This window comes from Capsicum annuum, chromosome 7 (assembly GCF_002878395.1).
Source record: "Capsicum annuum cultivar UCD-10X-F1 chromosome 7, UCD10Xv1.1, whole genome shotgun sequence".
Taxonomy (NCBI): domain Eukaryota; kingdom Viridiplantae; phylum Streptophyta; class Magnoliopsida; order Solanales; family Solanaceae; genus Capsicum; species Capsicum annuum.
In genome coordinates, this window is record NC_061117.1 from 197,473,069 (window position 1) to 197,500,679 (window position 27,611).

The 27,611-nt window shown below is 36.4% G+C and overlaps 2 protein-coding genes across 2 annotated transcripts; both read right to left on the reverse strand.

The window, feature by feature from the left end:
* Nucleotides 1-4,684: 4,684 nt before the first annotated feature.
* LOC107876757 (G-type lectin S-receptor-like serine/threonine-protein kinase At4g03230) lies at nt 4,685-8,889 on the reverse strand. Its single transcript, XM_016723613.2, has 7 exons — nt 7,371-8,889; nt 6,535-6,660; nt 6,222-6,418; nt 5,927-6,137; nt 5,606-5,843; nt 5,324-5,474; nt 4,685-5,223 (listed from the first exon to the last, which is right to left on the reverse strand). The coding sequence occupies exons 1-7, from the start codon at nt 8,728-8,730 to the stop codon at nt 4,912-4,914; spliced, it is 2,595 nt and encodes an 864-aa protein (XP_016579099.2). The 5' UTR covers nt 8,731-8,889; the 3' UTR covers nt 4,685-4,911.
* A 1,390-nt stretch (nt 8,890-10,279) lies between these two features.
* On the reverse strand, nt 10,280-27,402 carry LOC107878294. The gene is made up of 15 exons (XM_016725223.2): nt 26,045-27,402; nt 25,765-25,917; nt 25,486-25,682; nt 25,184-25,394; nt 24,844-25,081; nt 24,572-24,713; nt 24,185-24,496; nt 12,978-14,214; nt 12,386-12,892; nt 12,097-12,249; nt 11,799-11,992; nt 11,507-11,717; nt 11,165-11,402; nt 10,881-11,022; nt 10,280-10,804 (listed from the first exon to the last, which is right to left on the reverse strand). The coding sequence occupies exons 1-15, from the start codon at nt 27,075-27,077 to the stop codon at nt 10,484-10,486; spliced, it is 5,289 nt and encodes a 1,762-aa protein (XP_016580709.2). The 5' UTR covers nt 27,078-27,402; the 3' UTR covers nt 10,280-10,483.
* Nucleotides 27,403-27,611: the final 209 nt, after the last annotated feature.

Genomic DNA, 27,611 nt, shown 5'->3' on the forward strand with positions numbered 1-27,611 from the left:
AAAAAAGATGGACAGGAAAGCAATCAACCTAAGAAGAAATTCAAGATAAAGTGCTTTAACTGTGGCAAGATTGGCCATAAGTCAATGGATTGTCGTGCCCCAAAGAAAGGGAAAAAGAAGGACCAAGCAAATACGGCTGAATCCAAGAAAGAAACGAACGATCTATGTGCCATATTGTCTGAATGCAACTTAGTTGGAAATCCTCGAGAATGGTGGATGGATTCCGGTGCCACCCGCCATGTTTGTCCAAATAAGGAGTTGTTTGCTACTTTTGATCTGGCTCAAGGCAAAGAGAAGATATATATATATCTAACTCCGCAACTACAAAAGTTGAAGGAACAGGAAAAGTCAGCCTGAAAATGACTTCAGGCAAAGTGTTAACTTTGAATAATGTCATGTATGTACCAGAGTTATGGAAGGACTTGATTTTTGTATCACTTCTTGACAAAAATGGATTCAAATGTGTCTTTGATTCCAGAAAAATTGTACTTAGTAAAGGAGAAGTGTACATAGGAAAAGGCTACCTCACTGAGGGCCTATTCAAAATGAATGTAATGAATGTTGAAATCAATAAAAGTTCAGTTTCTTCTTACTTGCTTGAGTCTAATGAATTATGGTATGAACGATTAGGACATGTCAATTACAAAATATTGCAAAAACTAATTAACTTAGAAATTTTGCCAAACTTTGAGTGCAATAAATCAAAATGTCAAATGTGTGTGGAATCAAAGTATGTTAAGCATCTGTATAAGTCTGTTGAAAGGAATTTCAATCCCTTAGACTTAATCCACACTGACATTTGTATATGAAGTCAACACCATCTCGTGGTGGGAAAAGTATTTTATAACTTTTATTGACGATTGCACTAGATACTGTTATGTCTATTTGTTAAATAGTAAGGATGAAGCAATAGATGTGTTTAGGAAGTATAAAACAAAAGTTGAAAATCAGTTAGAGAAAAAGATCAAAACGATAAGAAGTGATAGGGGCAGAGAATATGAATCTCCCTTCGCAAAAATATGTATAGAGAATGGAATTGTCCATCAAACTACGGCCTCGTATTCACCTCAATCTAGTGGAATTGCGGAAAGGAAAAAACGAACCTTGAAAGAAATGATAAATGCTTAACTTATATGTTCAGGTTTACCACAAAACTTGTAGGGGAAAACTATCCATACAGCTAACCGAATACTCAATAGAGTGCCTCATAGTAAGACACAATTAATTCCATATGAAAAATGGAAAAAAAGGAAACCCAACTTGAAATATTTTAAAGTGTGAGGGTGTCTAAAGAAGGTACAAGTTCCTATGCCTAAAAGGGTAAAGATAGGACCTAAGACAATGGACTACATGTTCATAGGATATGTGAAAAGTAGTAAAGCATGTCGGTTTTTGGTTCATAAATTCGAACATCCGGATATCAATAAAAATACAGTAATTGAATCAGATAATGTTGAATTCTTTGAACATATTTATCTATATAAAACTAGACATGAACAGTCTAGTGGGGGGTCTAAACGACCTCTAGATGAACCAAGTGAGGATGTACATAATGATGAGAATCCAAGATGTAGTACACATCAAAGAACGTCAACTTCGTGGATTAGATTTTGTAACATTTCACTAAGAAAATGAGCCTCAAACATTTAAAGAAGTGATGTCATCGTCAGACTCATCCTTTTGGAAAGAGGCAGTCAATAGTGAGATTGATTCAATCTTAACCAACCATACGTGGGAGTTGATTGATCTTCCTCCAGGAAATAAACCTTTAGGTTCTAAATGGATCTTCAAAGGGACAATGAAAGTGGATGGTACTATTGACAAATACAAGGCAAGACTTGTAGTAAAAGGCTTCAAACAGAAAAAAGGTCTTGATTACTTTGATACATACTCACCTGTAATGAGGATAACATCAATTCGGATGTTAATTGCCTTGGCGGCGGTATATGGTCTTGAAATTCATCAAATGGATGTGAAAATAGCATTCTTAAATGGAAAATTGGAGGAAGAAATTTACATGGAACAGCCTAAGGATTTTGTGGTTCCAAGAAAAGAAAATAAAGTGTGTAAACTTGTTAAATCACTTTATGGACTAAAACAAGTACCTAAACAATGGCATGCAAAGTTTCACCAAACCATGTTGGCAAATGGGTTCAAGATAAATGAATGTGATAACTATGTTTACATTAAAGACACTCCAAATCACCAAGTCATTGTTTATTTGTATGGATGATATGTTAATCATCAGTAGAGAAATTTCTGACATAAATTCTACGAAATGAATGCTCGAGAGCAAGTTTGATATAAAAGACCTTGGAGTTGCGGATGTGATCTTAAGAATAAGAATCCATAGAACTCCACAAGAGTTGGCATTGTCACAGTCTCATTACATTGAAAAGGTACTTGACAAATTCAAGTATTTGGAATTTGGTATTATCAAGACTCCATTGGATGTGAGCTTTGCACTTCAAAAGAATGAAGGTAAAAGTGACTCACAATTGGAGTATGCAAAAGTGTTGGGGTGCTTAATGTATATGATGAATTGTACACGACCAGACATAGCATCTGCTATTAGTAAGTTGAGTTGGTACACGAGTAATCCTAATAAAACTCATTGTATGGAAATAAAAAGAATTTTTGGGGTATCTTAAATACACTCAAGACTATGCTTTACATTATAATAAATATCCCGCAGTACTTAAAAGATATAGTGATGCAAATTGGATCACCGTATCGAATGAAGTAAAATCCATGAGTGGATATGTATTTACTATAGGTGGAGGAGCAGCCTCTTGGAGATCATCCAAACAGGCATGTATTGCTCATACTACAATGGAATCAAAATTTATCGCATTAAATAAAGTCGGTGAAGAAGAGAAATGGCTCCAAAATTTTTTGGAAGATATTCCTTATTGGCCCAAACCATTGGAACCAATATGTATACACTGTGATAGTCAAGCTGCAATAGGTAGTGCAGGGAGCATGATACACAACGGTAAATCTCGCCACATAAGACGGAGACATAATACCATTAGAAAACTTCTATCTAGTGAAATTATCACTGTTGACTATGTGAAGTCAAAGAATAATGTGTCGGATCCACTTACAAAAGACCTATCTAGAGAAGGAGTCAAGAGGACATCCAAGGGAATGGGTTTACGGCAGCATGGCGGTAACTCTACCTAGCAGACTGGAGATCCCAAGAGTTAGGTTCAAAGAGATCAAACAAAGTTGTGTCTGACAGGTTCAACATTGTCAATATACCCAACCCATTCTCATGATGTAGACAATGTTTAGTAAACAAGGATAAGACTTATGGTGTGAAGTCTTTTAATGCTTATCTAAATTTGGCACATTTGACCAAATAATTTAATCTATAGGATTGAACGTTTAGAAATCACCTATGTGAGGATGAAGTGGAAGCCGTTTCAAGGAGAATGTTAGTAAAGGCCTATTCTCTAAGCTCTCATGAGACCGGAACGCTTTCATGGCTGAAATGAACAAAACCGTAAAAACCATAAACGGTAAAAGACTGGTTGTGTGACATGTGTTATCTAGGTGTACATTAAACTCTACGGTTCAAAGATATCAAATCTATCGATTGACCGAGTGCATCCGATGCATGTTTACTATGGAAAGTTCAAAGGGAAACCCACTTATCCAGATGCAATCATTCTTTGCTTGATGATCACATACTTGTTCGTAAAGAATTAAAGTAAAGTAGTCATTCTCCATTCATGGAGGGAACCAAGTGAAGGGAAAATTGAGATGGGAAAGTCTATTAATTCTCCTACATTGGTGGGAGAAGGAAACTTTCAAGTGTTTATATTAAAGAACACTTACTCGACATGGTAAGTGAGGCAAGAACCAAGAGGTGCCTCGCGTTGTCGTCAATGTCACTTGCTTGGTTTCGGCTTTAGATTCGGATTTAGATTTGGATCGATTGATGAGATCTATCTTTTTGGACAAAATTTATTTAAACAGTTCGAAAAAACAAAGGAAAAAATGCAACCAATTTTTGTTTGTAGTTTTTGAACCTCCATTAATGTGCATGCTTCTGGATGCAGAAACGATAGTTGCGGCTGCTCGAAGAGACACAACTCTTCAAGTAAAAGATACACTGTTTCGAAAAAAGGCATGACTGTTTGGATGGTTGTGGCTGTTCGAAAAAGACACACACTTTCTGATGAACAAACATAACTGTTCAGAAAGAATACACCTTTCTGATGAACCATTGCCACCTTTCGGAAGGGGAACCTAATGGATATATAAACCTGTATTTTTTCACAGGTTTAGATTAAAAAAATTCTTGCATAAAAAACACTTCTTTCTTTCTGAAGTACTCTGTGTGATCATCTAATCGTTGACTGAGTTCGAAGAGAATCTGATCGTTTGAGGTACCACTACAGTTAGATTGTTAGGTCATTTTATCCTGGGAGGAAAATTCTGTAACCTCGGGTACTTGAGGGGAATTATTTCCTGAAGGACACTCCGTGAATTCGGGGGACTTGGCCTTTTTCTGTTTCATCTAATTTTCTGAAAAACACACTTCTTTGAAAGGTCATTTTGATCTTATGTTAAGGTGTTGCATAACTTCATAAGTGTTCTTATTTTATAATTGAACTTGTGTTGAAGTTGTTGCTGCCAAAATACACATTCTTGTGTACCCGTAAAACAACACAAATTATAATGAACTTTTTAATCAAGAGAATACCATATACATAGTATTGAGCAACTATCTTGTCACTATAAACATTAGTAGTGCTCCTAGTCTGCTAGTGCCCGTAATACAAAAAAATAGGTAAAAGTAAAAGATATGGATTCCAGTGTTCTTTTCTAATGTAAGGTGAAAAAATAATTTGGAGACTATGAGAGTCTAAGTTCATTGGAAAAACTAATGTATTCAGCACATTATCGGCCTTCTTCCACTGTGATCGTCAACTCAATTTTGGAGAAGCTTTGCGGCTTGCCAGATGAAACAGAAGACGAATTAGAAACATTTCTCCTTGACACAAAAGCTGGCTGATTTGGTTTTGGAAGAGCCATACTTTCACTACGAAGCATCGTCACTACATTCGACATTGTAGGACGGTCGCCTGGATCTTCTTGCACGCATAAGAGTCCAATGTTGATGCACTTCATTGCTTCTTTCGGGTTGCATGATTCAAGCAGTGAATGATCCAGCAAATGCAGTGCCCTTTTTTCTTTCCAGAAAGTCCACGCCTGTGATACAATGATTTAAACAATAAATATGAGGCTAAAAGATTGGAACAAACTACTAGTAAGCATGTTTTCCTTCAGGAAAATACTCTAAGGCACTCACATGGACCAAAAGGTTTGACGCTTCGTTAGATTGATAAAATCCTGTATTTCTCCTTCCAGTTATTATCTCCAGTATAACTACTCCTAAGCTGAATACGTCTGACTTAATCGAGAATACCCCCTCCAATGCATATTCAGGAGACATATATCCGCTAAATCAACCAAATAATGATGGAATTATCACGAGTCAGCTGTGTGATGCAATTAAGCAAGTTCATATAATGGACTTATAAGAAACTAGCAAATTCCTTCAGCATGTACATTGCCATGTTGTATTACTTACTAAGTTCCAACCACTTTTTTGGTATTTGCTTCTGTTGTTTTTTCTTCAACTATCCTTGCCAAGCCAAAATCTGATATTTTTGCCTTCATTTCTTGATCCAAAAGAATGTTACTTGTTTTCATATCTCTATGAATAATTCTGAGTCTTGAATCTTCATGAAGATATAGAAGCCCTCGAGAAATTCCTAATATGATCTCAAATCGCTTTTCCCATTTCAATGACTTGCTACGTGTTGGATCTTGTTTGGTAACCATGAGGGAAATTTAGTAACATGAAAGCAAATACAGAGATTAAGAAATAAGATAGAGTTCAGAAACTAACCGAATATAAAGGTGTCTAGACTTTTGTTTGGCATATACTCGTAAAGTAGAATCTGTTCATACCCTGTGATACAGTAGCCTAATAGTCTGACTAGATTTCTATGTTGAAGTTTGGAGATCAGTATGACTTCGTTCCTGAATTCGTCAATGCCCTGTCTGGATTGGCTTGATAACCTTTTCACAGCAATTTCTTGTCCACCCGAGAATATACCCTGAAAGAATTTTGATGTTTAAAGTGGGATATTATGAAATGACTACATAAAGTGGAATTGTTCAAGTGAAAAATCAGTGCTAACCTTATATACAGGACCAAAACCTCCTTGTCCAAGCTTATTTACATCTGAGAAATTACCTGTGGCTGATAATATGTCCTCCAAACAAAAGAATGGAACGGCGATGCCTTGTTTATCATTTTCGTTCATCAGGTTTTGTGCTTCTCTTTCTCTGTTGAACCATTGTGGCACTGGATGCCCTTCTGTGCTTTGTTTGTTTGCTAACATCAGAAAAAAAAAAAAAAAAAAGAGCAGCCTTTTGAGATATCTCTCTTGATCTGATTCAAAGAAAAAGAAAACGGAAGAAGACCAGAGAAAGTAATAACCACTCAAGTACCTATTCTCGTTGCCATCTTTCTCCTATAATAAATGTAGCTAAAGCTACATAGAAGTAAAACTGCAATGGCTACCACACCAGATATGATAACTTTAAGCTTCAGGGGAAATTTCCCTGATTTTGCATCTGATGACAGAAAAAATGAAACATGAGATTTACAAGGGAGTCAAGAAAAAAAGACTTGTCAAAGTCTGTTAACTAGTGAAAAGTGTCAAAGTCTCTTAACTAATGAAAAGATAAGGTATAATGGTACAGAGAAATAAATAAAGAAAAAATGAAGCTAAGTCAACCCGAAAAGCTAGTTGATGTGAGGATTGTCCAATACGATATAAAGAGACCATCTGGGTCTGGTTCTAATACCATGATAAGAAATGGACCTTGAGACTCACTAAACTATAACAGCTAGTTTATGAGGTGAGGACTGTCCAAAACCATATGAAGAGACCATTCTGTCCTCAAAGAGCCAATGTGGGAACTCCACAAACTGGTAATAGTTTACTGGCAAAAGGTCTTCTACTCATATTGGCTAGTTGTAACTAATCAAAATATGAAAACTGTGCACACATTTGGTCATTGACTATCTTATGTGTTCTTAAAATGTAGAGGGTGTTTGCGTAAACTTATAAGCTGGTGATCACGGTTTATTTAATTCTTGTGATTATGGTTTATAGAATATATAGACTCGTAATGGTGAAAGCCATGAGGTGAACTGACACATCAGACAAGAAAAAGCAAACATCCATAGAAAGCTCTGTCAGTAACCATTCAGAAATGAGCATTGCATACATAAGAAAATGACGCATACAATCAAATACAACTCCTGACGTTTAACTTACCTTCACCGAGTGCTTCGTCAGAGGCATCAAGTCTGGTATAAATAACACTTCCACTACCATCTTCTGGTGAGAATTGCTTCAGATTCAACAGTTCGTTCCAAATTGAACACACACCGTCATCATAAGCATACGCATTACAGGAACAACTACTCAAGCAAGTAGAATGGCATTCCTCAGCACCAGCAACTGGCACGGTTTGAGAATGAACCGGCAATGTCACATCGTGATTCATCAAAAACCTTCCCTTCATTTTTCCATCACCGCACTGCAAGTTTATCTTCCTTACACAGCCACCAGAATAATCATTCAAGAGCCATTCTGTATCGGATCTAGGTGTGAAACCAGTCAAGCAATTACAGAAGACCGCAGACTCCTTATTGCAAATGCTAAAGGCACCACAACTAGCATACACCTCGCAGGGTTGTCTTGGTTGAGATGTAAAAATTTGCCATTCCATTAAATTTTCCACCCAAATCAGATGCCTAATTTGCCCAGAGACATCTAGTGTTAATCTAATTTTGGAAGAATTTAGGAGGGAATACATAAAATAGCTTTCATTTTCATTATCAACATAGGAAAAGTAGTATTTATCAGAATTCAAACTCATCTCAGGCATCAAGCTGAAAGTATGTCCATTCCAAGATCCACTATCTGAGTACATTTCAGTCCTGTTCCACTTTACCAAGAACTGCTTATTGCTCTGATCCATCTCCATGGAGAAAAGCCCGGGAGAAGGATCCCCTGAGTTCTTCCAAGAAGTAAGAATATTTGTTGTATTAGCATGCTTGTTATACTTCACCTTAGCATTCGGCAACCATGTATCAGTCGGGTGATCGAAGCTTTCCCAAACTGGTGGAGTTGAATTTGATCCATCACTCAAAATTAAATTACCATCATCAGAAAGAATTGCCACTAAAGTATCTGAGCTAATTGTGTTGCTGATATTTGTAGACCAAAACAAGTTTTTGGATTCAGTAATAAGCACTAAATTTCCATCCAAAACTTTCAACTCAGCAGAATACATATCAGTAGCAGAAAGTGGCCTCTCCCTATTTGCTACCCATACTATTGTTTGCGTAATTACTTTCTTGTACCATATACCAAGATAATACTTTTTCGAATCACCACTTTTGAAGAATCCTAATTCAAAGTTTTCGCCTGAAGATACGATACTTTGGTTTCCAGAAACAGAGTGATTTACCGAGATCATATCAACTCCAAGAGACCGATGGATATTAAGAGATATACATGTAAGGATCACAAAAAGCTGGAGAAAATAATAATGCTGCAGTTGCATGGCTGCACCAAATTTGTACACAAGAAGATGCAAAGCATCAATTAAGTTTATGTTGCTAGTCATGGTAAGACATTGCTTTTTGTTTAATCAGATTCAGAGGAGACTTATCTATAGTTTAAGTCAATAAGCACGAGTTTGTATAGGCTTCCTCAATAAACAAGAAATGTCAAATAAGGCTACCAACTTTTCTACCATGGATTGGCTTTTGTTACGTGTTTGCCTTGATTTTCTTATCATTAGTAGTATTTTTATAAATTGAGACTTTCTTTTTCCCACTTGGTAGCATCCATAATGCAATACAGTCTTGTTTAGGGGAGAATTTGTGAGAAAGAAACGTTAAATTCCCCGTCTCATTTTAACTGCCTTACTTCAGTTTTAGTTTTCCAATTTCAACGGTGTTACTTGGTAAGTTTATGACCACAAGATTTAAAATACTAACACATCTTTAATTTTAGACCACGCGATTCAAAAGTCTCCCTTTGTTTCTTAAACTCCACGCCCAATTAAGTATATACTTCAGTGCAATTAAGCACCATTATTTCGCTTTCAATCTTCAAAGGGGAATGGATGTAAGAACAGAATTTTTTTAAAAATAATAAAAAAGGCAGTCAGATGCACTAAAGTTCTCGCTATACACATAGTCTGGGACACAGCTGAACTACAAGGATTCATTGTATACAGTCTTACCTTGCATTTCTATCTAAAGCTATTATTGTATACAGTCTTACCTTGCATTTCTATCTAAGGCTATTTGCAAGACTTGAACCTGTGACCTGATCACATGGATGGAAGAAAAGAATTAAGAAAAACAAAAGAACCAATATTGACTTGGTCAATTAATGGGAAAAGCTGGCAAATGGATTGGAAAGCAATGTTGTAAGGGTAATTATACTCTCAATGAAACATTTACTCATTAACGTGGAATACAACATTGTTCCCATCAAAGTCCAACAAAAATAGACCCAAGTCTTTGCCACATTTGGAACTTACTAAAAGAGGACTAAAGAACAATGATTTTATCAAAGGAATGGAGGCCCCTTATGTTGATTTTAAGGCGAAATATAAGCAGATCACTGATCTATTCCTCAATCAACCTGGGATTCTGATACTTCTTCACATAGGCTCAACTAGAGCGTGGACCAACAGCCAAAGCAATAAACATGCATGTAAAGATATGACACTTAACCTAATTCAAACTCAAAAGTGATGACTCAAGTGCATATAAGCACAGCACTGGTCCATTCTCAACCAATGAGTAAATATCTACTCTTTCAGCTTGAAACTTCCAATTTACATGTTTTTGGTGAACAGAGAGGGGCCAGAGCCGGTCCCATATTATTCCGTCGATCATGTCTATTAAGAAAGAAAAAGAAAAAGTAACTTGCTGTAGAAATTCATTTAATACCTTCAACAAATCTCACGTTGGCAAAACACAACGGAGATGTTGGTTGTATAAAAGGCATTTCTTAGATCCTACTAACGTGTTTTAAAGCCATGTGCATCTAGACTTAAAGCAGATAATATCACAAGTGGGTTCGACTCTCACATTTGGTATAAGTTACAATGCCTAAACCTTGGATGACATTAGGACAAACGCTTTTAAAGACACAAAGACCCGAAAAGATGATATATATTGCTCTAAGTGAATCCTACATCAGCAAATATAGAAAAAATATTGGACGGTCAATGAATATAACTTTGAATTCTTGTGACATGTTATCACTTGTGGGAAGATACAATCGGTTATCCTATGCACCTTTGAGTTAAAGGAAAGATATAGACGATTTTAAAATGTTGTTGAGTTATTCTTGTGCATTCACTCTATGTATTGGTCTTCTTCTTCATGAGGTATCGTCAACTCTTTGTTGAAAGTACTGTAGAGCTTATAACAGGAAGAAGATGTACTTGACGCATTTCTTCTTGATATAAAATGTGGTTGATTTGGTCTTGGAAGAGTCATGCTTTCACCTCCAAGCATAAGGACTACATTTGACATTGTAGGACGATCACCTGGATCTTCTTGCACACATAGAAGTGCCACATTTACGCATTTTATCACTTCCTTGTCCTCAAACGAATCAAAAATAGTTTGATCCATCACGTCTAATGCCCTGTCTTTCATCCACAATCTCCACGCCTGTGATTATTATTTTTGAGTCAATGAAAGCATTAAACATAATTACAAATTAATGAGGGAAATTTTGTGTACTTACATAACCAGTGAGGTTTACATCTTCGAAAAATTCCATGTTTCTCTTCCCACTTATGATTTCGAGTACTACCACTCCGAAGGCAAATACATCGGACTTGATTGAAAATAGCCCCTCCAATGCATACTCCGGTGACATATAGCCACTGTTTTTAATGTTTCATAAAATGAGACATCAAAGTAAGTGTGTATATAGAGTGAAATAGCAAGAAATTTTAGATCTCTCTCTCTCTCTCTCTCTGTGTTTTGCTCTCTAAAAGATCAAAGTTGAAAACAGTAGAGACTTACTAAGTTCCAACAACTCTGTTTGTATTAGCTTCTGTGCTTTTGCCTTCAATAATCCTTGCCAAGCCAAAATCTGAAATCTTGGCATTCATTTCATCATCTAACAATATGTTGCTTGTCTTAAGATCTCTATGAATAATCCTTAGCCTTGAGTCTTGGTGAAGATAAAGTAGCCCTCGAGCAATATCCAATATAATTTGAAAACGAATCTTCCAATCCAATAATCGGCAGAATGTATGATCTATTTGCAAGTTTACACGACTAACATTAGAGATAATAAATCCAAAACTATATCTTTGCATAGAACGTTACAAAGAATTTTGAGGTAGGGAGTAGTATACTGACCGAAGATAAATTTATCCAAGCTTTTGTTGGCCATATATTCATATAGTAAGATCTTTTCATTTGCCTCAACACAATACCCTAGAAGCCTGACTAAATTTCTGTGCTGCAGTTTGGCAATCAACATTACTTCAGTTTTAAATTCTTCAACGCCTTGTCCAGAATGATTTGACAACCTTTTCACTGCCAAGTCTGCACCTTTGAGAAACTTTCCCTGTATGTACGACGAAAATAAAGAAGTTTGAATGGTACATCAACTAAAGAACAAAAGAAAGGGAAAAGAAAGTGACCAAACCTTATAAACAGGTCCAAATCCACCTTGCCCGAGCTTAGCTGCATTTGAGAAGTCATCTGTAGCAACTAGTATGCTATTCAATCTGAAAAATGGGACATCAATATGTTTCTTATCATCTGCAGTGATCAAATCTTCACGGAAACTTTCTCTACGAGGAAAGTGCTCCACAGGATTCCCCAAAACAACATCTCTGGCTTTTAAAACCAAACCAATTAAGTAATTAGTTACGGAAATAGCCATAATCTATCTCCAACAGTTGAACTTTAGAAAAAAACAGATGAGATTTCTCGATTGTTACCTCTTCTTTTTGCTACTCTTTTGTTCTGGTAAATTATGTAACTAGTGCAGCACAAAATTATAACGCCAAAAACTATAGAAATAGAAATAACAAGAGCTCTCTGATGCCACGAGGATGCCTGCTTCACGATAAATTGTCCTTGTGTTCCAAGCTCTAAAGCAAAATTTAAGAAATGAAACATGTGTTGATGTCAGAAAGGTCATGTGGAGAACATAGAAATTGGTAACGCTGAACTATTGGCAAGAAAATCAGAAGTAAACCATTTGAGGAAGTAAAATTAATCCTATACCTGAGCTCAAGGAACAATTTAAGTTCAAACCGTTCCATCTGTAATCGGGTGGGCATATACATCTTCGTTCTCCTTGTTTTGTTATATTGCAAGTAGAATTTGGCCAATCATTGCAATCTTCTGAAGTAGTGCAAACTGGCTCCAATGGTGGTTGCCAACTGATCAATATTAAATCTTTCCCTCGGCTTAAAGGTTCCGAAGTAAGATTCTTTTTGGGATTGTAACACCAGTTTATCACCTTAAAAGGTGATGAGCGGTTGAACCAAGAAATTCCTTTCACTGGCCCTTTGTCATCACAATTACCAACAGATTCTATAACAAATGTTTTGTTACTATTATCAAAGTTAATGACGGTATAGTTGCCATCTGATGTGTGGAAGCTTACCTGACCAGCTATATTATCACATGAGAAACTATAATACAAAGGGTCTCCGCAATTTGGTCCACTGCTTAATGGATAGGGTATTAAATTTGTGCCACAGGGCTTGCAATTTCTCCTTGTTGCTTCTGCAAAGCGGAAAAATGAAAATTACTGTACTATTTGTGGTCACACATTGTCTGTGTACATAAGTGGAATCCAAAATGGAAATACCAATATCGGAAATGCTGACACGGATAGAGAGGTTCAAGCCACCTTTGTAGTTCTCCTGAATATTCTTGAGACTAGAGAACCAAATCCCACATCCAAAACTATCGTAAGTATAGGCCTGGCACGAGCAGTCACGAAGACAAAATCTCCTGCAGTCCTCACTGGTATCAACCGTTATAAACCGGTCTGGCCTACTGAATTTCATTGACCTCAGATCCAAGAACGTGTCTTCTTGGCAAGAGTTAGTTGACATCCTTGAACAACCACCTGAAAATTTTCCTGCTCTTAAATTTTCTGGAGAATTGGGCTTAAACCCGGGCAGACATTTGCATACTGGGCCATTGCTGTTACAAATGCGAAATTCCCCACAATACTTGTACACATCACACGTATCTTCTGGCGCTGACCACATCATAGACCATCCACTAATCTCCTCATCCCAACTGTAGAATTGTATTTCCCCGGAGGAGTTCATTAGGATTCTAGAACTTGAAAACTTAATACTATATTTTCCTGTCGATTCCAATGAATTATTGACAATGTTATTATCGGTGAAGTTGGATAACATGTAGGCGACATAACCAGGCATCTCACTGAGACTGAAGTTGTGAGAAGTAGCCATATTGGCAGACCCTTTCCAACGAATTCCGCCCTTCTTGGGAATTATAACATATTTCTTGTCACTTGATTGATCTAATTGGAATGTGTAGTCTCCACTTCTTGAGGGAATCAACTTCAAACTACTATCCATTTTCATGCCAGGAAGGAAAGTATCAGTTGGATTCAGAAAACTCTGCCACATTTTACCTCCTGATTCATCGACTAAAACCAAGTTCCCTGAATCCAACAGCTCTACTGTCCTGTTAGAAGACGCAACAGCTTGTAGTTCTGTGGTGAAATAAGTGTCTTCGCTAATTGAATTCCACACTTTGAGGTTACCATCTTCAACAACGACGGAAATATCCTCATTCCCTATGCTTGAACCAGGAATTGGTTTATTCCAATTAGCAACCCATACAACAGTTCTTGGAGTCATATTGTAATACCACATGCCTACATATTTGTTTAACTCTGCATCATCAGAAAAGAATCCCATTTCGAACTTTCCTCCAGCAGATACGAGTGTTTCCCCGTTGTCTACTAACTTACTTCTTCCATCAATGGTGCTCCTTGCATCACATGGACATAGAATCACCAACACTGTAAACAACAATAACAGAAAACTATTCAACTGCATTGTTTACGGAATTTGCTACCGGTCTGCATACACTTTAGTATTAATGAATATGTTGTTGTTGTTGTTTGTGGAATTTTGATAGTGTAGTATTACTATTTATTTTCCTAGCAACTTGATTTAAGAGCATTGTTTATGGAATCTTGATTATATGAAGAACATAAATTCAAAGGGGTGAGACCCTACATGTGACTAATTGTTTCATTGTGAAAAAAGTTCCTCCCACTTTCCGACATTGCTTTCAATTGCCAGCTCTTTTCCAATTGACCAAGTCATTGATTTTTTTTCTTGTTTTTTTTTGTTTTGTCCACGTCATTTGTCTTCCTTATGGTAAGTTTATTTTTCAGAACTTATTGGCCGACTAAATCAAACTCGCATTTGTGACATACTAAAAGAGTAAAATGCTCTATATATATATCAACAAGTTTTTCATTCTCTAAAATCCGAAATTGTAATTATAAAGGAAGGGACCTCAGTTATCTCACTCACCTTTGGTAGTTAATTAGTTGTTGGATTACTGAAGTTATGTGACTGGGCAGGGAGGTTTAAGAAGATTTTCTTTTTTTTTTTTTTTTTTTTTTGTGTGGGGGGGGGGGGGGGGGGGGCGGGGGAACTGCTCTAAAACACGCGTGAGTTTTTGTGGCTATAAATTAATTAAATAAGTAAAATAATAAGTTTATAATTACATTGGAACTAAATATAGAAATATGTAATTCTATTTTTGAAAGAATAAAAAAAAAAAAAACTGTCACAAAATTGAAAAGAAAGGGATATATGTTTTCATTAGATAATACTGAAAAAGGCCAACTATAAAATGTCAATAATTTGTTTCAAGATATCACTTTCTCTATTTTTGGCTCTATTGTTTAGCGTGGCTTCCTCACAAAAACTACATGTATTAGTTTTGGCATTATTTAATTTTTTATTTGGTAGTATTTTTAATTTATGTTTTTCTTAATTTATTTTGATTTGTCTGTTATATTAAAAGCACGTGTTCTATTTTACTTGTTCAATTTAGAAAATCAAGACTTAATTTATCACTTAGTTTTAAATTTAACCTTATTATTAGATAAAACCATTTAATTTGTCAATACATTTCCTAAGGTATAACTTTTTACATTCAAAAGATGATATAGTAAAATTATTATTCTATTTATTGTTCTTTAATGAATATATAATGCTAGACAAATAAAAATAAATGGGAGAAATACTTGACATACATCTTATATCTTACTTAATACTTCCTCCATTCAAAAAATAATGACATATTTTGATTTGACATGAAATTTAAGAAAATAAAAAGGATTTTTATCTCAAATTAAAGTTATGTCAAATATACCAAAATGCTATTTAATCTAATAATCTTAAATATGTTACGTGAAAAATTTAAATTAAAATATTATTTAAGAAAACAAAGGGTCATTTATTTTGATCGGACTAAAAAGAAAGTTATGTATATTAGTATTAGCATTAGTGTTATACATAGTAAACAGTATCAGATAGTATCATTTCTAGTTTGATAGATACACCAGACCGGAATATAAGCCACATGTATTAGTTTCTATTTTCAAAATGAAGTGATTGATACGGGAGAAAAATGCAGTGGTCAAGTCAACCTTCAAAGACTACTCTCTTTTTATTACTTAAATAATTGTTGTCCACTATTAATTTGATTAGAAATAATAAATAATATAACTAATTTTATCATATTACTTTTTAAATATAATTAATTTTATATTTTTAAAAATAAATTGAACTATCACTGTAATTAATAACTAAGAATAAAATAAATAAAAATAAATAAATTATATTATTAAATATTTATTTTTAATACAATAAACAAATTAGAGAGATGAAAGGAGGGAGTAGTGAATTTATTATGTTTTCTAAGCTGTACAGCACTTCCAATAATGACTTGACGAATGACGATAGCTCAAGAAATATGTATGGAATCATCAATCATCTACTTCAACTCCATATCTTTTCTTGTTTTTGGTACTGCAGTACTGCTTGTAACTGCTGAGCTATTTTATTTATTTCTTGCAAATCTGCAAGGAAAAAAAATCATGATAAAAATCACGTTAATGAGGCTGCTTTCTGAATAAAGTACTGATAGCAGCTATTTCGAGTGGATGAATGAACGGTTAAGTGCATATTTTTATCAGACATATGTCATACATCATATACAATTTTATTAAAATACTATCTCAATTTATACTTTATATGTATTAAAATTAGTTTATACTACTACGTAATGAATGAGACAACCATAGCTATATATACATGACTGAAATGTGTTATCTATATATAAGAAAGACAATGATTAAAACAGTTACGGAAAATCTATTGTGTCATGCACAACGATAGAATAACTAGAAATTAAAATAATACTTATTAGTTTCTTAAAATAAACATCCAAACATTAACAGTTTGACACGCCTAGTTTTGTCTGCACAAAAGTGATAAGACATCACTATAATCTAAAGTTATTTCCTTGTCTGTCCAACATTTATTCCGGACTTTATTGTCGTGTGACACAAATAATTCCAATTTCCGGGAATCAAAAGTTTTTTTTAAAATAGGTTATTTGCCTAGCAAATAATGCACTATTTCAGGACTCTTCATCTGATAATCAACTTCAGGTTTAGTAACAATATTCTCTCCCTACAAATTGAAATACATTATTTATTTTTGTATATGAGTACGAATTTAACTTTGTCTAGTAGACTAGTAATTAGTATCCATTATTGAAATATGGTTCATTATTAAATTATAACGCCAGTGAATTCTTGCATTAGGCTCACTAATGTTTTGTGGGGAAACACTTTTAGGTGATTAATCCAAGTGGAGTAATCCAAGTGGTGGATCAATAAAGGTCCAATGTGCACAAGCTAGGCATATTGGTTCAGTGGCGACCAAACTTTGTTGCTTGTGCAACTGTGAGAATGAAAGTGTGAATCATCTTGTTATAAGAACCGCACCCCAAAAGCTAGTTATTAAGGTGGAGAGTCCAAGATTATAAATATCTACACCACTACTTTGTAGTACCGATGAGGGACTTTGCAATGGACCATAACAAATCATCACGCTCCGCATCCGTCGTGCTCGACTGCTCCACTCTGGTAGCTTTCACTCAATTTATGTAGGTAGCTCTTTCTCAGGTATTCCTTTTCGAATCAGGTGCCCGGGTGCCCGATGGCTGTGCACTAAACATTACTAGCCCCGACCGAACACTGTCATACCGGCGTCACCATACCAGGCACGGTGGGCACGAAGGGTGATGGGTACCTTTTATTCTCATTTCTCTGTGTAATTGTACATACTCCGAGTCATTAATATAAATAGCCCGTCCATCGTGGAGGTTACCTACGAGTGTTACCACAAAATTAATTCTCTCTCTCTCCTAAAGAACTCTCTCTCTAGTTTTCTTCATCCTCTCCACAGATTTAGTGTGTATGAACTGCTAATCGATCCTAACAACTGGTATCAGAGTTTGGGAAATTCAGCACTATCACTGAAGATGGAAAGATCGAAGTTTGGAATCGAGAAATTTGATGGATCTGATTTCGGTTTCTGGAAGATGCAGATCGAAGACTATCTGTACCAAAAAGATCTTCACGAAGCCTTGATCAGGGTGAAGCCAGAGTCCATGAAGGAGGAGGACTAGAAGCTCAAGGATCGGCAGGCTCTAGGGATGATCTGGTTGACTTTGTCGAGAAATGTGGCGTTCAACATCGTCAAGGAGAAACGTGGCGTTTAACATCGTCAAGGAGAAAACCATGTCCGATCTGTTGAAGGCACTATCAAATATGTATGAAAAGCCATCTGCGATGAACAAGGTATATTTGATGCGAAGATTATTCAATTTACAGATGCCTGAGAATGGATCTGTTGTTGATCATATAAACGAGTTCAATATGATTGTTAGTCAATTGTGTTCTATGGACATTAATTTCGAAGATGAAATTAAAGCACTGATTTTGATGTCATCTCTACCCGAGTCTTGGGATATTGTTGTTCCTGCGATTAGCAGTTCCCGTGGATCTGAGAAACTAAAGTTTGATGAAATCCGAGATGTTGTTCTTAGTAAAAGCATTCGCAAACAAAAAATTGGAGAATCATCTGGTAGTGCTCTCAGTGTTGACCAAAGGGGGAGAGACCAATCGAGAAGTCAGAATACACATGGCAGATCAAAATTGAAGAATCATGGAAAATCTCCACAAAAATTCAACGTGACATGTTGGAATTGTGGAGAGAAAGCTCTCGAACAGAGTGCAAAAAACCCAAGAAGAAGAAGAATAAAAAATCTGGAGATGATAATGATTCTGTTAATTCAGCAAAAGACATTAGGGATGCTCTAATCCTTAGTGTGGATAGTCCGATTGAATCCTGGATATTAGATTTTGGTGCATCTTTTCATTCATCTCCTAGCAAGGAATTGTTCCAAAACTTCAAGTCTGGAAACTTTGAAAAGGTGTATCTTGCTGACAATAAGTTGTTGGTGATTGAAGGAAAGGGAGATGTGTGCATAAAAACTCCAGCAGAAAATCAGTGGACATTGGAGGATATCAGATATATTCCTAGTCTCAAGAAGAATTTGATCTATGTTGGTCAGTTGGATAACATAGGCTACGCAGCAGAGTTTGGAAAGGTTCGTGGAAGATTGTGAAGGGTGCTATGGTTGTAGCACGTGGCTCAAAATCTGGAACTTTGTACACCATTGCAGGGTGTATAAACATGGCTATTGTTGCTGAGGGTGCTTCCGGTTCATGTTTGTGGCACAACAGACTTGGACACATGAGTGCTAAAAGAATGAAGATATTGACAGCAAAAGGAGCTTTAGAGGGGTTAAAATCTGTTGATATGGGTCTTTGTAAGAGTTGTGTTATGGGTAAACAAAAATGAGTAAGCTTCAAGAAGACTGTGAGAGAGTCGAAGAAAGTACGGCTGGAAATTGTCACACCCCGAACCGGGGCCCTAGCCGTGATGAGCATCCTGAACCATGAAGGCCCGGACGCCGTTCTAACTTGTAATCACATACATTGTTCATAAAAAAAATAATGTGAAAATATATACTGAAACGAAAACATGGTCACTAAATCTGAATTTAAATCATAATGAAAGCTGCAATTCAAAAAAACATCCGAACGATATCTGACTCAGTCTACAAAATCTCTACTACATGCAAAAATCCAACTGTCTGAAAACTGGAACAAGACCCCCAGTAGACCAAAACATACTAATGATAAATTACTAAAGTATCTAGATCTTCTGAAACATAGAAGGCTCACCACGGGACTCGTATATTGAGCCTCAGAACTTGGAAGGGAGGGGGGTCAATACAGATGTACTAGTACACGAAGAAATCCAAAATAAAGCTTGTATATAAATAAAATAGTTGAGAGCTAGTCATAAACATCGTGAAAGATATAATTTCAAAACACATGGGTATTTTTGAAAACATAAAATCTTTCTGTCAATCCAATTCTATTCTTCGTATTACTTCTGAGTTAGGTGGCACTCCCCTACAAGTCTGATATTCCATGGGCTATATGGAATTCGCCATTGACTCGGCGGGGAAGCCCTCAACCCAAGTTTGCCACAAGGGTTGGAGTATCTGAGTCTAATACGTCACAGGGCACTAGGCCAACGTAAAATAATATACTCAAATCAGTAAATCACGGCTTTGGGCAATGAGTTGTCTGAACTCATGCCTTCTTTGGGGAACCACCTAAGCTCTTTTTATGCCCAATTTTAGCCTGTTCTGAAACATGCATCATTCTAGTTTCAAGATCTAAAAATCTGATTTCAAATACGCATTCTATTCTGTTCTGAATTAACATGGCATTATCTGTATTGGTGTCGTCACACCAAGACTTGTAAGACCTATTTCTGAGCCATAATGCATCATGCATGATTCTTTCATCAAAAACTCAATTCAGACCACCCAAACATGCAAATAGTATAAGAGATTTCGTATTCTGAAAGCACAAGTCAAAACTATGCAAGAATTATCATTCTTTCAATAACAATGTGGTGGTCCTGAAATCTTTATCAAACCATGCAACTCTTTCCATTAGATATTTATATTCAATATTTATAAATACAAAAAACCCTCTATTTTGATTCAAAAATCATATTCATGTCATAGTATAAATCAATACATTTTGTATCATGCTTTTCAAGATGCATTTCAAAATAATCCGTATCATATTAAAAAAATGGGATAAATCATATCAAAAGAGGGATTTCATGTGAGTCATACTCTCAATTCAAACATCACATTAAAACACATACATACATATACATAGGATTTCAAATCACTTCGGGGGAAGGCCTAAATAACAAACAATATTAATTAAAGCTTCTAAAACATGCTAGAAATGGTAAAATTCAAAACCTTTCTGTAAAATCATGATTTCTAAATTTTTAGCATGAATTAAAGAAGGTTTCTTTGCCCATAAATTTGTAGGAAAATCTCACGTACCTTAATTTATGACTCTTGAATGAACTCGTGTTTTAGGGATGTTATTCGAACAATTGATAGGTGCTTCTTGTAGCCCTCGCAATGGAGGTTCCAAATCTCGAAGAATTATTAAAAATCCACGATGAAATCTTAAGATATTTTGATCTTTAGGTTGAAATCCTAAGAAGTGTTCTTGGTGATTTTGAGAGAGAATGACCTTATTTTGGTGTTTGGGGGATTTAATCCCATGTTACAAAAATAATCCATACAGATGTTTGGGGACCATCTGTTGTTTCATCACTTGTTGGATCAAGATTCTATGTCACCTTCATTGATGATTTCAGCAGGAATGTATGGGTTTACTTCTTGAAACATAAGTCAGATGTGTTTGCTGCTTTCAAGAGGTGGAAAGCTAAAGTTGAAAATCAGACTGGCTTGAAAATCAAATGCCTGAGGTCTGATAATAGAGTAGAATATGACAAGTCAGAATTCAAACAATTCTGTGCAGCTGAGGGAATCAGATTGATCAGGACAGTTCCCGGGAAGGCAAGGCAGAATAGAGTTGCTAAAAGGATGAACAGAACATTGAATGAGCGTGCAAGGAGCATGAGGATACACTATGGGCTACCTAAGACATTTTGGGCAGATTCTATGAGCACAGCTGCATACTTGATCAACTGGGGACCATCAGTTCCTCTGGGGTTCAAGATTTCTGAAGAAGTATGGACAGGAAAAGAGCTCAAGTATTCTCACTTGAGAACTTTTGGTTTCACTGCTTATGTTCATGTTGATCCAAAGAAGAGAGATGAGCTTGATACTAAAGCTATAAAGTGATACTTTATAGGTTATGGTTCTAACATGTTCAGGTACAGATTTTGGGATGACAGAAACAAGAAGATCCTAAGACATTGTGATGTGACGTTTGATGAAATGTCTTGTACAAGGACAGACAGCAAAAGGTTTAAGAAACTACAAAGCAAGTGGGAGTTGAGCTTGAGTTGCCAAAAAGTACACCCAAAGATGTTACAGCAAATACTCAACAAACTCCAGAGACTGTCGTTGAGAAACCAGAGGCGGAATAAGTGACACTTGATAAGGTTGAGGGGAGATCATCTAGGACCATTAGAGCACCAGATAGGTATTCACCATCATTACATTATCTGTTACTGACTGATGAAGGGGAACCAGAGTCTGTTGCTGAGGCCCTGCGGGTGGAAGATTCAATCAAGTGGGAGCAATCCATGGATGATGAGATGAGCTCACTTGAGAAAAATAACACGTGGATGTTGACTGATTTACCTGCAAGGAAGAGAGCCTTGTTGAACAAGTGGGTGTTCAGAATTAAGGCAGAACCAGATGGCAAAAGTAGGTTCAAGGCCAGGTTAGTAATTAAAGAATATTCACAAAGGAAAGGTATTGATTATGCTGAAATATTTTCTCCTGTTGTGAAATTAACTACTATCCAAATTTTATTGAGTATTGTTGCATCGAAGAATTTGCATCTTGAGCAAATGGATGTAAAGACTGCGTTTTTACATAGAGATTTGGATAAAAAAATCTATATGCAGCAGCCAGAGGGGTTTGTAGTTCCAGGCAAGGAACATATGGTGTGCAAGCTCAACGGGAGATTGTATGGGCTGAAGCAAGCACCTAGACAGTGGTACAAGAAGTTCGACTTCTTTATGAGCAAGAGTGGCTTCCACAGGAGTGAAAAGAATCAATGTTGTTACTTCAAGAAATACACTGATTCTTATGTATTTTTACTCTTGTATGTGGATGATATGATGATTGTAGGATCCAGTATGAAGGAGACAAACTCTCTGAAGGCAAGTCTGTCTTCTGAGTTAAGGCAAGTCTGTCTTCTGAGTTTGAGATGAAAGATTTAGGTGCAGCGAAACAGATTCTTGAGATGAGAATTTCTAGGGATAGATCTGCTGGCACTTTGAATCTATCCTAAGAGCAGTATGTTGAGAAGGTGATGGCCAGATTCAGAGTTAATGATGCTAAATCCAGGACTACTCCATTGGCAAATCACACAAAATTTTTAAAAAAACAGTCACCAAAGACAGCTCAGGAGCGGGAGCACATGGCACTTGTTCCATATGCCTCTGCAGTTGGGAGTCTGATGTATACTATGGTCTGCACTAGACTTGATATAGCACATGCAGTAGGAGTTGTTAGCAGGTACATGGCAAACCCGGGAAAGAGCATTGGGAAGCTGTGAAGTGGCTTCTAAGATATCTGAAAGGTACATCTAGTACTTCACTTTGTTTTGGCAATGGTGAAGTGATTCTGCAAGGTTTTGTTGATGCTGATCTTGATGGGGATGTGGACTCAAGCATGAGCACTTCCAAATACATTTACACCGTAGGTGGTACAGCAATGAGTTAGATGTCCAGGCTTCAGAAGTGCGTTGCTCTTTCATCTACTGAGGCTGAGTATGTGGCAATAGCTAATGCTGGAAAGGAGATGATATGGCTGGCAGACTATCTGGAAGAACTGGGCAAGAAGCAGCTTAAGAAGATTCTTTACACAGATAGCCAGAGTGCCATACAGTTGGTGAAGAACCCGGTCTATCATTCGAAAACGAAGCACATTAGAAGACGGTACCATTTCACTCGCAGGGCAGTGGAAGAAGGTGATATGTGGTTGGAAAAGATAGAGGGTGCAAAGAATCCGGCAGACATATCAACAAAATGTGTTGATGTTGGTACACTAAGGTTGTGCAAAACCTTAGTTTGTTTTCTGTAGTTGTGTCTACAGATGTTGCGGTGTGGCAAACATATTGATGATGGAGGAATTTTTGTTATTTTTTTTTTGAGAATCTAATTTTTGGATGACAGAATCAGTCTCCAAGTGGGAGAATTGTTAGGTTGTGGAGTCTGATTAATATGTGACGTACTGTACCTTTTATTCTCATTTCTCTGTGTAATTGTACATACTCCGAGTCATTAATATAAATAACCCGTCCGCCATGGAGGTTACCTACGGGTGTTACCAGGAAATTAATTCTCTCTCTCCTAAAGAACTCTCTTTCTAATTTTCTTCATCCTCTCCACAGATTTAGTGTGTAAGAACTGCTAATCGATCCTAACGGGATTGTCATGTCACGGGAAAATGCAGCAGCTGCTATATATAGAATGTTATCAGAAAGGTAGGGGGTCAGTTCTGTGTGCATTCCACCCTTCTCAGACACCGCTTGTGAGAATATATTGGCTATATTGTTGTGTTGGTATATATAGAATGTTGTTGGCTGGATGTATATATTATTTGTGGAGAGAGAGGAACCTCTGATGCTTTCAGCAGATTAAGAGACTCAAATGTCCAAACAAAGTTTTTCCGTGAACTTGTAATTTTTTTAGTTATCCAAATGAAGTAGTATGAGAGACTAAACACAATTGGTATTTCTGTGTGCCAAAATAATTTAACAGAAGATTCAAACTGAAAAGAAAAGATATACCATCGCACTGTTGACTTATGCATCGTGCATATAACTTTAAATCTATTTCATCGGCCTTCTTCTTGAGTTATTGTCAACGCATTGTTGGAAGTACTGTACAGCTTAGAAGAGGAAGAAGATGTACTTGCACCAGCACTATTTCTTCGTGTGATAAAAGCTGGTTGATTTGGTCTTGGTAGTGTCATGCTTTCACCTCCAAGCATAAAAACCACATTTGACATTACAGGACGCTCAGCTGGATCTTCTTGAACGCAAAGGAGTGCCACATTCACGCACTTTATCACTTCATTTACATCGCACGACTCAAATATGGTTTGATCCATCATGTCTATTGCCCTGTCTTTCATCCAGAGTCTCCATACCTGTGATAAGCAATTTCGAGTTGATGAAAGCTTTTTGCATAATGGCATACTAATGAGGGTAATTTTGGTACTTACATAACCAATGAGGTTTACATCTTCAAATAATTCCATGTTTCTCTTCCCACTAATGATCTCGAGTAAGACCACTCCGAAGGCAAATACATCAGACTTGATTGAAAATAGTCCCTCCAATGCATACTCCGGTGACATATAGCCGCTGTTTTTAGTGTTCCGGAAGAGGAAATTTAGTGTCTAAGTTGTGTAAACCACATATTAGGCATCGAAGAAAGTATACATATATCTTTTCTCTACAGATCAAAGGTGAAAGAAGTACTTAAGAGACTTACTAAGTTCCAACAACTTTGTTAGTATTAGCTTCTGTACTTTTGCCTTCAATAATCCTTGCCAAGCCAAAATCTGATATTTTGGCATTCATTTCATCATCTAACAATATGTTGCTTGTCTTTAGATCTCTATGAATGATCCTTAGCCTTGAGTCTTGGTGAAGATAAAGTAGCCCTCGAGCAACACCCAATATAATTTCAAAACGAATCCTCCAGTCCAATAATCGACAAAATGCATGATCTAATTGCAAGGTTTATAAGATAACTTCAGAGAGAATCGATCCTAAAACAATTTGCATAAAACATTACCAAGAGTTTGAGGAAGGAAGGGGATTATACTTACCGAATAGAAACGTATCCAAGCTTTTGTTGGGCATATATTCATACAACAAAATCTTTTCATTTCCCTCAATACAATAACCTAGAAGCCTAACTAAATTTCTGTGCTGCAGTTTGGCAATTAACATTACTTCAGTTTTAAATTCCTCAACACCTTGTCCAGAATTACTTGACAACCTCTTAACTGCCATTTCTGTCCCTCCAAGAAACTTACCCTGCAAAAATACTTCTCAGAACTGTTGTGTGACGAAAAAAAAAAAAGAATCAAAATGGTAAAGCAACTAGAAAAAAAGAAAGTTACAAAACCTTATAAACAGGTCCAAATCCACCTCGTCCGAGCTTACTTGCATTCGAAAAGTTTTCTGTAGCAACTAGTATGCTATTCAAGCTGAAAAACGGGACATCGATTCGTTTCTTCTCAAGTTCAGTGATTAAAACTTCATCAGAACTATCTCTATGAGGCAAGTATTCCATAGGCTTTCCCAAAATAATTTCTCTGGTTTCTAAATCAAAACAATTAGTAAGTACTTACAATATCCAAAAGCTGAACTTGAGAAAAGGCAGATGAAATTTCTGCATCGTCACCTTTACTCTTTGCCGTTCTTCTGGTCTGATAAATTATATAGCTAATGCCGCACAAAATTACAACTCCAAGAATTAGAGAGATGGAAATTACAAGGGCTCTCTGATTCCGCGAGGATGCTTTCGTAGTGTTCAATGGTCCTGGTTTTGCAACTTCTGGGGACAATTCAAGAAATGAAACAAGTGTTGGTATCAGAAAGGTAAAATGAAGAACTTATGGTCACACATCAGCTTCTTATTGTCCACTGTTTGTATATATAAGTTAAATCAAAAAACGAAATACCAATATGGGGCATGCCAATGCGGATAGCAAGGTCGAAGCCACCGGTGTAATTCTCCTGGAGATTATAGAGATTCGAAAACCAAATCCAGCATCCAGAATTATGATAAGTATATGCCTGACATGTGCAGTTGCCTAGACAAAATCTGCTGCATTCTTCATGTGTTTCAATCGTTACATTTATCAGGTCTGGACTCCCGAATTTCATTGACTTCAGATCCAAGAACGTGTCAAGTGGTTCTACATTGTCTTCTTTGCAAGAGCTAACTGGCATCCTCGAACAACCACCTGAAAATTCTCCGCCATAATTCTCTTGAGTATCAGGCTCAAATCCAGACAAACATTTGCACACTGGCACACGGTTGCTGTTACAAATGCCAAACTTCCCGCATCTTTTATACTCATCACATATATCTTTTGGCGCAGACCATATCAAGGACCATCCACTCTCGTTATTCCAAAAGTAGAATTGTATTTCTCCGGAGGAGTTCATCAGGATTCTAGTATTTTCAAAAATAGAATCTTTGACACTGTGGTTGGCATCGACAATACTTGAAAAATCAATTCGAGTATATTTAGGACTAGTATAATTGAATGATGTTACTGTTGCTTCCACTGAATGATCGCCAATGTCACTCTCGGTAAAGTTGGATAATAAGTAGGTGACATAAGTGGGCATCTCATTGAATTTAAAGGATCCAGAAGTACCCAAAGGCACAGACCCTTTCCAGATTGGACTTTCGCTCCCCGTCTTAAGTATGACATATGTGTTGACTACATATCTGTTTAAGCCTTCATCGTCAGAAAAGAATCCCATTGCAAACTTTCCTCCAACAGATATGAGTGTTTCCCCGTTGTCTACTAACTTACTAGTTCCATTGATGGTGCTCCTTGCATCACATGGACATAAAACCATCGACACTGATAACAACAACAAGAGAAAAGTACTTAATTGCATAAGATAAACTTCTCCAGCAACTAGAACCAATATCATTTTCTTTTTTATGGTATTTTGATGGGTATGAAAAACATTCATTCAAAGGGGTAGCTCTATTTCACTTGGAACTATAATAGTAAATGCTTCATTGAGAGTACAGTTTCCCCCTCCAACATCGTTTTCCATTGACTTGGGGTCAACGGTAGTTCTTTTACTCTTTTTTCTTACTTGTTTTTTCAGCCAACCATTGAGATTTCATACGATACACTTTGGTTTTCAATTTTCACTACTCAAATGATCACTCGATGATCCAAAATTGTATAGGGAACTTAGAATTTTTTAATTTGTAATAGAGAAAAAACACCCATACAAAAACAATACTTAATATCTTACTACTTTATATAATTGAGTGACTACTTTGAATAATAACTCCGAAAAAATTTAGGGGGGGGTTTTATTCCACAATCGTACAGCTTGTCATCTCTGTATTAATAGATTACTACAAAATACTACTGGGTCATTTGGTAGTGGATAAGAAAAATAATCACAAGATATGAGTTTATAAGATGTTTTGTATGATGTATTAACTAATTGCAGGATAATTTATTTCACCCTTTGTATAACTATGGTAAA